This window comes from Oryzias melastigma, linkage group LG5 (genome assembly GCF_002922805.2).
Source record: "Oryzias melastigma strain HK-1 linkage group LG5, ASM292280v2, whole genome shotgun sequence".
Classification (NCBI taxonomy): Eukaryota; Metazoa; Chordata; class Actinopteri; order Beloniformes; family Adrianichthyidae; genus Oryzias; species Oryzias melastigma.
The window spans coordinates 22,217,937-22,229,152 of record NC_050516.1 but is presented as its reverse complement, the minus strand read 5'-3'; the positions used below and the strand labels follow the sequence as shown (position 1 = coordinate 22,229,152).

General features: G+C 42.1%; 1 protein-coding gene across 1 annotated transcript in view; it reads left to right on the top strand.

Moving 5' to 3' along the window:
* Positions 1-55: 55 nt before the first annotated feature.
* The window catches only part of LOC112139998 (protein SSUH2 homolog), a gene marked incomplete in the record, with an annotated part of 13,537 nt that continues 2,376 nt past the window's right edge, over positions 56-11,216 (top strand). The window contains 9 exon segments of the mRNA XM_024262887.2: positions 56-181; positions 1,834-1,894; positions 2,986-3,107; positions 5,718-5,780; positions 5,918-5,997; positions 7,268-7,360; positions 9,509-9,614; positions 9,688-9,795; positions 10,125-10,573. Of these exon segments, the coding sequence (XP_024118655.1) occupies positions 158-181; positions 1,834-1,894; positions 2,986-3,107; positions 5,718-5,780; positions 5,918-5,997; positions 7,268-7,360; positions 9,509-9,614; positions 9,688-9,795; positions 10,125-10,268 (801 nt within the window).

The window sequence follows — 11,216 nt, the reverse complement described above, 5'->3', positions numbered from 1 at the left end:
TGCCCCCTTCTCCCCCCCAGTTCAAAACTGTCTGTACTTGTGTCATCGCAGCATCCCGTCCCTGACTGAGGATGAGGCGCGGGAGGCGTTGGAGAGCTTTGTGTCGGATAATTGCTGTTACGGTTCTGACCCGGTAAAAGAGGGCGTCATCACAAACATGGAGCCGTGCAACACCTTCAGGGTAAGCCCGTGTTCTTCATCAAAGAGAATTTTGGGAGTCAGGCGCCACGATGACCCCGCTCTCACTGTTCTCTCTCTAACTGAAATCGCTGCAGCCTCAGAAAAGATGTGGAATGTTGTTATTTAACGTTAAGAACGACTGAAGGATTACAGAAGAGTGCTCCCAAAAATTCGAGTACAGATATTTGCGACGTCCAAGATCGCTGATTCGCTATCTTTATAAATGTAGTAAATTGTAGTAAAATATGATCATAATATCATCTGGGGACAATGTATTTTTGCTCTGAATGCAGATTAATTAAGTTTACAAACTAAAACAAAGCCGAAAGAGCCGCAGTACTGCTACCAGAAGTAAACACATATTCGTGATGGTGAAGCTTCGGGTTTTCAAAGTAAAACTAGCGAGAGCTTTTTTCTGTTCAGAAACTGAGACTGAAGTTCCGCTCACAGACACAACTTCTAGAAAAATAAATTAGCTTTAACATTGGAGCTTTAGCTCCAGTGTTTACATTCTTTTGGTTATGGTAACTCTTCAACATTTGACGCAATTAACGAAACTCCATCTTATTCTGAAAAAACAGCCTCATACTGCTGAAAGGTGGATGTAATCAACGTGAATCAGCTGATTCTGCTGCGGAAAAAAAAACTTTTTTCAACCGGGCTCTGCACCAGTAATGCTTAGAACGTAAAATATTGAAGAACTTTGGGGATAGAAAATTGTGGAGAACATTTTCCAGTTTTGCTGTTTAATGATTCAAAACAGCAGAGATTTCTGTAATTTTTGACACACACACAAAAAAAGTTTAAAATGACAAACAAAATTTATTTCATTCTGAATCTGTGTGTTTTTTTTCATCAGTTTTGTGTTCACACCAGCCTTGGAAACAGATATTCAAGCAGCTGCTTCCTGTGAAAAGCTTCTGTAACAGTGCTGTTACACGTCGCTACGCACATTTTTCAGACCATTTTCAGCTCCACGGCCTTGAAAGTACATTTTCTTTGAAGCTCTGATGTCGTGATGTCATGATGGTCACAAACCTGTCAGCATTTGACAGCTTCAGTCTTACAATGTCTTTTATTGACATTGTCTTACCAGATTTCAGTTCTACAGTTTTCTTGGGTTTCACTGCTAAAGAACTCAAATGAATTGAACCTCTGACCTGTACGGAGGACACAATGGATCCTGCCTCCTGCCTGAGGTCAATATATTTGCTTTAAATGAAGATCTATAGATTTGATGACTCCAGTCTTCGTTTAGTGAATGCATTTTTAAGCCCCATGTCATTTGTTTAACTGCTGTGAAGGACTTTGAGTCACTAATGCTCAAAAAACTCCTCTGAACATCAGACCAACATGAGACCCGCATAGAAACCACAATGAAAACAGTCAAGACAAACAGAAAAAAGTAAGATCATTCTGACAATGATTCAGGACCACAAACTCAGTGCCTGAGATGTTCCTGAGCGGATCGGCTAGTCATCACTTTTGGTTCCACAGCAGAAGCAGCTCTAGAGACGACCAGGAGTGTTTTCTTCATGCATAGCGGTCGTTCCCATTTAGGGGAAAGAGACGATCATCAGAGGAGCTTCATGGTATTCCTGACATATTCTCGCTCTGCAGGATACAGACTGAAAGTGTGTTTCTATTCTGCAGTATCGTCTGGAGACGTTTACAGAATACAGGTCCAGTGAGCAGGCCCGCAAGCCTCATGAAGGTAATGACCGCCATCCTGCAGACAGCCAGGAACAATCATAGTGAGGACTTATTGATGCTCTCTTTTGAAAGTTTTCAAAGTACTTCTAATGCAACTTCGGCTTAAACCAGATGATTTACTTTGGGATTAGTAGAAACAGAAACAGAAAGTGCAGGAAGTTCTTTGGCACTGGAGCATCTTATAAGGTCAAATAAAAATATAGATAAATAAATAGATTCCTGAAGTTTTATCGAGTAAATAAACCAAAATGAAAAAGAGTTTGAGAAAAATAAAGCTGTTAAATCCTCTGTTTATATTTAACTACCCAGCCAAGACAAAACCAAAAACAAGAGTTTTTTTTTCTTTCTGTTGTTTATTTCCAAGTGAGAATAAACCCCACACACTGTTTAGCTAAATTGGGGCCAATTATATTTAAAATCCAAATAAAACAACTTAAAAAAAACTGGTGTTTGGCCCCAAAAACATTTAAAATATATATTCTAAAATAAAATTAAAAAGTTTCAGCTTAAAATCTTCTGTTTTTTAAGTTTCAAAATACTAAATTTCAATTTTGAAACTTAAAAAACAAAACATTTGAACCCGAAAATAAAGTGCATTTTAGAATAGTGAAACATTTCCAACATTTGACATTTTTGTGGCCAAACACCAACATTTTTTCAACTTGTTTGATTTGGGTTTGAAGTAATAGTTAGCTCCTCAACAATTAGCTCCTCTTCAGACAGTGTTTTCATGATGTGCTCTGCCGTTTGGATGAGCTGCAGGTAATGAAGCAGCAGAGATTCAGGTGAAAAAAACAACGTTGTTCTTCGTGTTCTCCAACCAAACGGCTTCTCTTGAGTCCATAAACCACAGAGACCAAAGACGTGCGCACTCCGGACCGATGAGGGTGGTGCACAGCCAAACGTTGTTGCTTGGTTGCAAGTAGCTTAACATGTTAAAAGACGTTTGCATAGACATATGACTACAAGTTTTGCAAAAAAAAAAAAAAAATCCAAAAATTGAATTTAGTAAAACAGATTTTCTCTTGTGTTCTGGATCATTGAAGGAACTTTTGCTGTAGAAGAAACCAGACTTTCTGATCATCTCCACAGGTGAAGTGGCTGATTTCTACACCCAGCCTGCTCCTCAGCCATGGGAGGTGCAGGCCACGCCCACTAAGTTCTTCACAGACGAGAAGAAGGAGATTCGTGTTCCCTTCACCTCCACTGTCCAGGTGGTTAAACTGACCAGTTTTAAGCTCCATCAGCGGGCTGTCCAGTACCTCCTCACTCATTCATTCATTCCTCCAGTCAGCTCGGTGGAGGAGGAGCCATGAAGCTGCTGGAAGTGCTTTCACACTGAACGTGATTCTCATGCCCCGCCCCTCTATCGCCGCGTGACAAATTCACAGCCTTCCGCTTGTCAAAAGCGAGTTACTGAGGCCGCGACGGGTGTTGGAGGAACTGGATGTCTCACTTAGGATGAATGGGAGACACACATGGAGTTTTATTTATGTCAAAACTCCAGCAGAATTAAGACATTTCCGCACACGCATCAAACATTCCGCGCAGACAAATCAGACCCTGCAAGCGCCTTTTCCTCCTCCACAAGCAGAAACAGTTCTCCCGAGAGAGACTGAATACTTCCGCGTGCGTGAGTGATGCCCACGCGTGAGCAGAATCTTCAAAGGTGTTTCCCACACCGGCTGCGTGCGGTGCGTTCAAGAATGCGGTCTGTGCGGGTTTATGAACGCACGCTCAGTAGGTGGTATCCACACCGGAGCAGCACGGTCACGCATGTAGCAGGAAGGATGCTCAGTGCGTGCCCGAGCGTAGAGCTCGAGACCAGACTTAAAAACTTGCATAGCAACGCACAGTTACGCACGCTCCAGACGCGGCGGCCAGGATTTCAGCTGTGCGCACATTTGCATTGACTTTTCATTAAAAGTGTGCACTTGACTGCGCACCGTCTTGGCCGGTGTGGAAGCACCTTCAGTGAGCGCGCTGCTCTCAGCTCAGAAATGAAGGAGGAGCTGTTAACACAGACATTTGAAACTGAATAGAAATAGTCTTCTCTAGTCCAGTGTTTCTCAATTATTTTCTCTTACGCCCCCCCCATGAAGAACTTATTCTTTTGCCCCCCCCCCACAACTTTGTTCTGCAAATATCATAGTATCAGTTAATTTGCTCAAATTAAACTTATATCTCCTCAAAATATTGAACTTTTATTATCAATAAAGAGCAATTTAAAATAATTCTAAATAATATTTTTATTAATATCTCTTTTTTTTTGTTTTTTTTTCGTTTTAGAATCCTTCCAAATCTTTCAGACAAAGTAAAAACAAGTCTTTCCTTGTTTCCCTCCACAGTAGTGATGAATTCTGTCTCAGATTCACAGATTCAGTTCTTTGGTTCACTGTAAACAGCGGCTCTTTCTGCTACCAAATGGATTTTTGGGTTGTTTTTGCTACATTTAATTTATTATCATCTACTATGTAGAATTATGCCCAATATCCATAACTAATGTAAACATGTTTTATTCATATTCCCTCCAGGGGGGCGCTCCCTACCATTTGAGAAACACTGCTCTAGTCAATCAATCAGTTAATATGTGGTTTCTTCAGTCGTCTGTATCTGCTGTATGGTATGGTTTAAAAAAAAAAGCATTTTATTTATTATGTTTCTGTTTTATTTATGCCTGAAAAAACAAATGTATTTGTATTTATCATAATAGAAAACAATATAATAAATACAAATCAGTGTCTTCTTTTTGTAAATTAGACTTTGCGTCTCCTACTGGGATGTTGTCAGTAAGAAGTCCTCCAGAATGGCTCTTTAACTTCAAACTTCAAACTTTATTCATTTATATAGCGCCTTTCATTCAGAGAAAGCTCAAAGTGCTTATCATAAAATCAAATAAAATACATTAAAAAGACAGTGTGTTAAAAAGCAAATACACAAAAGGAGAAAAGGACATTTAAACAGAATGCGTACCCGTCCCATCCCCAGCTTCTCCCTCCTTCAATATAATATTTGGAAAAAGAAAATGATCAAAGACTTAAGAACTGCAGCTCTGAGAAAACAGTCTGGCTTGGTACTGCTGTGAAGAAACAGTATTACAGGGATCCATCTAATCCAAGGCCCAGTCTGACCACAGAGGCCACCGCCGCTGCGCCCGTCCAGCACAGACCAGCACAGGGCCCACTCTGCAGAGCAGGTCCCCAGCCGCCCCAATGAGAACAGGCACCGCAACAATGGCACACCAGCAGAAGGAACCCTGGAACAGAGGATCCCCGTGAGGAAACACTGGAGCTTTTTGAAAAATATAAAATCGTTTAAAACAATTAAAACAAACAATTAAATAATGTGAGTATAATAATAGTAAGAGCAGGGTTAATAGACTAAAATAATATAAATTCTAAAAAATTGGATTCACATAAAAGTTAAAAATAAATAATAAATAATATAAATAATAATAAAAAGAAAAGACATAATTCAAAACCAACAAAAGGTCAGGTAAAAGCCAGATGAAAAAGGTGAGTCTTGAGTCTCTTCTTTAAAACCTCTACGGTCTCTGCGGCCCTGAGACTCTCTGGCAGGCTGTTCGAGGCGAGGACCGTAATGATGAAACGAAGCCTCAGCATGAGTTTTGGTCCTCACCTTAGGAACAACTAAGAGGCCGGTGCCAGAGGACCTCAGGGTCCGCGGGGGTTCATATCTTAAAAGCAAATCCCTTAAATAAGAAGGCCCAAGACCGTAAAAACATTTATAAACCATTAAAGGTTGCAGACCCCTGAAACGGGACCTCAAATCTGTCCTCATTGTTGCTCTCCTTTGGTTTGCAGGACTGCAGCGAGTGCCAAGCCAAAGGAAAGATTCCCTGCAAAAAATGTGATGGAAAAGGATATGTAAGAAAGCCCCGCCCACCCATGGATTATTATAATGAACCGGATTTAAAAACATTACAGACAGTACCTGACAGATCCGTCAGGACTGAGTTGATGTTGTGTAATCTGTAGATCTGATTGTTGTGTGTTGTGTCCAGAGGGCGTGCTCGCTGTGTGATGGCAGCGGGAGGCGTGACGATGAAGTCTGCTCTCACTGCAGCGCCTCAGGAAAGGACAGGTAAGGGAAAGAGCAGACCTGCTGTGTAGGCTCAGAGTTGGTCTGAAAGCAACGGTTGTGGGGCAGGAGGGATGGTGAGTTTACATTGACACGTATTATTTTACTGGACATATCAGGGTGTTGACGTCACCTAAAGAGAATGCCTTACCTCCAGCCCTCGCAACATCAGGCCAAGGCCAGCTTTCAGTTTGTCTGTGGCCATTTTGCTACACGTCAACTGATTGGTCCGTTGGACTGAGTCATGTTTTTAGAGAAATTGCAGTCACCAGTCATGAGGGAGCTTGTTCGAAGTCCACATTCCTTCTACTAAAAGCGGCTCTGAAGAAGCTGTCATTCAAACGTCTTAAAATAAAGAAGAAATATCTTTAAAAATGTAGGATTAGAAAGATGTTAAGAAGAATGCATCAGTTCAAGAATGATTCTTCTGACCAATAAATTGACTGAGAATCAAATGTCTATTTCTCTATAGACGTTTTGGGGATTTTGACCTTCTTAGAACCAGCAGGTACTTCCTGTTTGGAACACGAGAGGGGAGGGGTTGCCATGACCAGTGATTATACTGTCAATGGAATTTACATTGGTTGTTTTATGATTTGAACCATGAATACTGTTTAAAGGGTAACCAAACAGGGAAGTTGAAGGCTGACTCCGCCCACAGCTGAAATGTGAAAATCCAGTCAGAGGGGCGGGGCTTGGGAAAAAGACTGTTATCATTACTGATCATGACATGGGACTTCTGAAACTTGCATTGTTTGACCAATCACAAAATTCAACTGTAACACCTCGTTTCAACCTGTAGGGGGCAGCACACATGTGGTTTTTGACTATATTTTCAAGAATTACACAACTGTATTTGAATTGATCAAAATGTGGCAATGACGAACAAACAGCACTTTAAAATTCTCATTTATGGAGGTCAACAGAGACTGTCAGTCTGGTGGGAGACACCTCAATAAAAGTAGGCGGAGCCTTCTGGCCCCAACGTTCAAAACGTTGACAGATTTCTTGTAGCCTACTTTCAAGTGGTAAGGGTGTGGCCTCCCAACAAGCTCGATCTTGATTGGTTGGAGTGGTTGCCATAGAAATGTCAATTTAGAATACCATTTTGAATTTGGAAAAATGGCAACTAAATTGACTTTATTCGTTCGGAGTATCTATGGATAACGTCACACTGACTCAATCCAATTCTCTGATGGTCGATGGTTCAGCCAGACGACCTCAGAGGGAGGGGTGGGTGTGGTCAAAGCTGTGACCATTTGCCTGTGCACAGGTGTGGATCCTGCAGTGGAACAGGACAGAAGAAGTGTGAGCTCTGTGATGGGAAGTGTCGCCTGCTGTCCTACATCAAGCTAAAAGTGGAGTGGTGAGCATCGGTGGGGGACGGGGGGCTCTGGTGGATAGGGGGTGCTTGAAGATTTTTTTTTGTTCCACAAAATCCTCCATAATGGTCATCTTTAAGTTCAGATAGTTGTAGAAAAGATGAAAGGATGAGGAGAGATGGGGTCCAAACTCCTTCTGCTGATCATTTCTTCAAAATTCATTGCCCATGAAAGGCAAATTTGCTGCTCGCTGCTTGTCAAAAAATGTGCTCCTGATGCCGCGGCCGCATGTGGGAGGAGCTACCAGCTCTGTCTGTGGATATCTAACTTAGAATGAATGGAAGACACATGCAACGTTGAGAAATCAGGTTTATTTATTGTGAAGATTTCTACAAAAACATCAGTAATTATGTCTCCATGTTTGGGTTATGATTATTATTAAAAGATTTTCCCAGCACAGGCTGTGTCTGTTTGACAGCTGCTTCCAGGGTGTTTCTGTGTCTCTGGGGCTGAGCTTGAAGGCTGAGTGTTTTGTATTATTATTATTCGAAGTGGGGGATAAAATAAGGAGACCTTTTGAAAGCCAAGCTGGCTACTCCAGCATCTCGCTGTCTGCCGGCATATATGGAGTGACTGAGCTTCACCACAGGAGTGAAAACCACTGATCTGTAGGGTTGGGCACTGATTGAGTTTTGTGCAGTTCTGGTGCCAAAGTGGTTCGTTGGTTTTGGTTTTGGTTTCTAATCGGTGCCAATTTTGGTACTTCAGTGATAAAAATAACGCCTACAGCTTTCTAAATCAACACATTTTCATTCCCAAGTTGTGACATTTTGACACATGATTAAGACCTCTGTGTCAAAAATTGACATTTTGGGTGTCATCATTTTTTTCACGTACTAGTGGTTCCCGTTAAATCAGAGCTCCTCTTTCACCATGTGGCGAATTCGCTGCTCGCCACCTGTCAAACATGTGGTGAGCTAATCTGAGGGGTTACAGGGTTTTAATCTCACTCGGGGGGTGTGTCTGGATGATAGTGTTTGCTGTTTCTGTGTCTCTGTGACTGACTGTCCCCGGTTCCCGCCACCAGCTCCCAGGTTCCTGCCCTGCGCTCCGCGGTCCCCGCTCTCCGCAGTGGCTCTCTGCCTCCTGGCGTGTAGAGCAGGCGAGCTCCACCGTAGTCAAAAACGCTGGTATTGGATTAGTATTTTACCCGCTGATGGGGTCACTGAAAACGTAACGTGCCCAAAGCTGAGTTCCTGATTGGCAGATGGGACGTAGCGACCTGTCAAATTTCAGGTATTTACTTCAAGGACGTACCGCCCAATTCCTGCCTCAAATTAAACTGCTGGCAGAGTTCGCTCAAATCGCGCTGTAGGGCTTCAATTTTCCTCAGAGTGTGTCTGGACTATTGATTAATATTGGAGCTGGGCGCTTTTGCCGAGGGAATCGTGTTTGGTGTGAATGCACCGTGAGAGATGTTCCAGCAGAAACCTGTTGAGAAGACAGCAATGACCTTTGACAAGGTTAGGAAATCCTTCATCCTAAGAAAACATACGACCAGAATGAAACAACAGAACTAACAGAACGGATAGGTCACGGTCCGGGTAACAATGACCCCCTCGGGTCCTGTTGGCCATCAGGGTGGAAACTTGACAGCTGTTTGTGGAAGGAGAGGAGGAACGCGTGTTTCTCAGCAGAGAGAAGGAAGAGGAGAAGTAAGGGATTTAGAGCAGAAGAAATGAAGGAACTTTGACAGGAAAACAAGAGAGTCGTTGGAAATGATGGACAGAAGAAAGCTGGATCATCTACATAGAAGTCCACTGATGTTCATCGTCAGACGGTGAGTTCAGGATCCCCTCTGGACTAGATGAAGATCAAAGGGAAAAATAATTTGGCTCACAGGTTTTCATCAGGCTTTCCACACTCACACATTAGCAGTGAATTGTGGGATTGTGGAGTATTGCAGTACATGAAGACCAGCTCTAATATTAATCAGACCTCAAATCATAGACCCTGCATTTGACCTCTGAGATCTAAGAATGTCTGTTTTTCTGAATCTCTAAGAACAACCACGTTATGTGGAAGAAGCTTTGGCGCCCCCAAATGGCGAGTGAATACATAACCAGGTATTGCAAGTTCAGGTTGTCTGAACGATCTGTGTATTTCTGTACGGTATGTGTGTCCTCCTGCAGGACAAACCATGTGGACAACCTTGTGGTCCAGGACCAGTCAGGTCTGAAATCCGATTGCCTTCAGTCCGTGAGCGGCAAAGAGCTTTTCAAGAACAGTGGATTCATGGTACAGACAATAACGATGGAGTCTTCCTTTTATGAGTGCCAGCTCCTCAGGTGAACCTTCTGCCTCCTCACAGGCCTACCCTCTGCTCGGGTTTCCAAACCCAGCCATCTCCGACGCCTCTGAGCGTCTGACCAGAGAACACCAGTCCAAGTATGCCCAGAACTCCAGGATCTTACAGCAGGTAGGTGAATCCAAATGTTGCCATGGACCTTTGTAGACATGTCAATTCTCAGTCACCATTTGATCTCCAGTGTCTACTTTGTAGAAAACCCCTCCTCAAACAAACTACAATCATGAAAAACAGGGAGACTGATTTATCTAAAAGACAAAAAAAGTGTGAAAACTCAGGAAGTGTGTTAGCTTGTTCTTGGATGCACTCCTCTGAAGTTCTAGCTTTCCACAGCATGTCTCTCTGAATGTTTCCCAAAGCTGAAGTTAAATCAAATAATGAACCAAAAATATCTAACTGTATTTTTCAGAGAGTAACTTCTTGTCTCTGTTGGTCTTCAGAGGCAGACTGTTGAACTGATTCCTGTCACCAAGGTCAACTACAAGTGGAAAGACCACGCCTACTCCTTCATCGTTTATGGAAGTGAGCGTAAAGTCCAAGCAGACGATTATCCAGATTCCTGTGTTTGCTGCGTCATCCTCTAGACACACCAGGGACCCCATGTCCAGTTCTTTATACGTTAACCTCCTAATAACTGATTATAGGAATGTTTACATCTATACAAGTGTTCAGGAATGTTTTAACAATGTGTGAAGTCCTGGAGCAGAGAGGTGAGCAGAAGGTTCTGAGCAGTTTAAACCCAGCGTGAATGTTTCTGCCGAAGGCAAAAATAAACAACTCATCCTTAAGTAACTGAGTCCGTGCAGGTGAGTTCAGGGCTTCCTGTTCCCGCTAACGTCAGCCACGTCCACACCGGAGCAGGAAACCAAAGCTGCCTTAAATAGTCCCAATGTAGACATGACAAATATGAATAACATGTTAAAGACATTACCTTCAACATGTAAAACAGGCAAAACACATCAAAGATGTTAGATCATGGAAAACATGTTTAACATTCCTAACACATCACACTTGTAAAAACTCAACATGTTAAAAAAGTTAAACACATTTAACATTAAAAAAATCCCAAGTGAACAGAAATATAATGCTGTAGATAGAGGGTGTTGAGTGGCTGTGTGTGTCGGGGGATGGGGGGTCATTCATTGGTGTAGGACCAATGAATGACTTACAACATGTTAAACATCGTAAGCATGGTAAACACCTTAAACATGTTAAACACCTTAAACATGTTAAACAACTTAGACATGTTAAATATCGTAAACATTGTAAACATTGGACACACCTTAAACGGGTTAAACACCATAAACATGTTAAATATGGGAAACACCGTAAACATGCTAAACATTGTAAACATGCTAAACAATATAAACATGTTAAACACCCTAAACATGTTAAACACCCTAAACATGTTAAACACCCTAAACATGTTAAACACCCTAAACATGTTAAACACCCTAAACATGTTAAACATCGTAAACATGTTAAACACCCTAAACATGTTAAACATCGTAAACATGTTAAACACCCTAAAC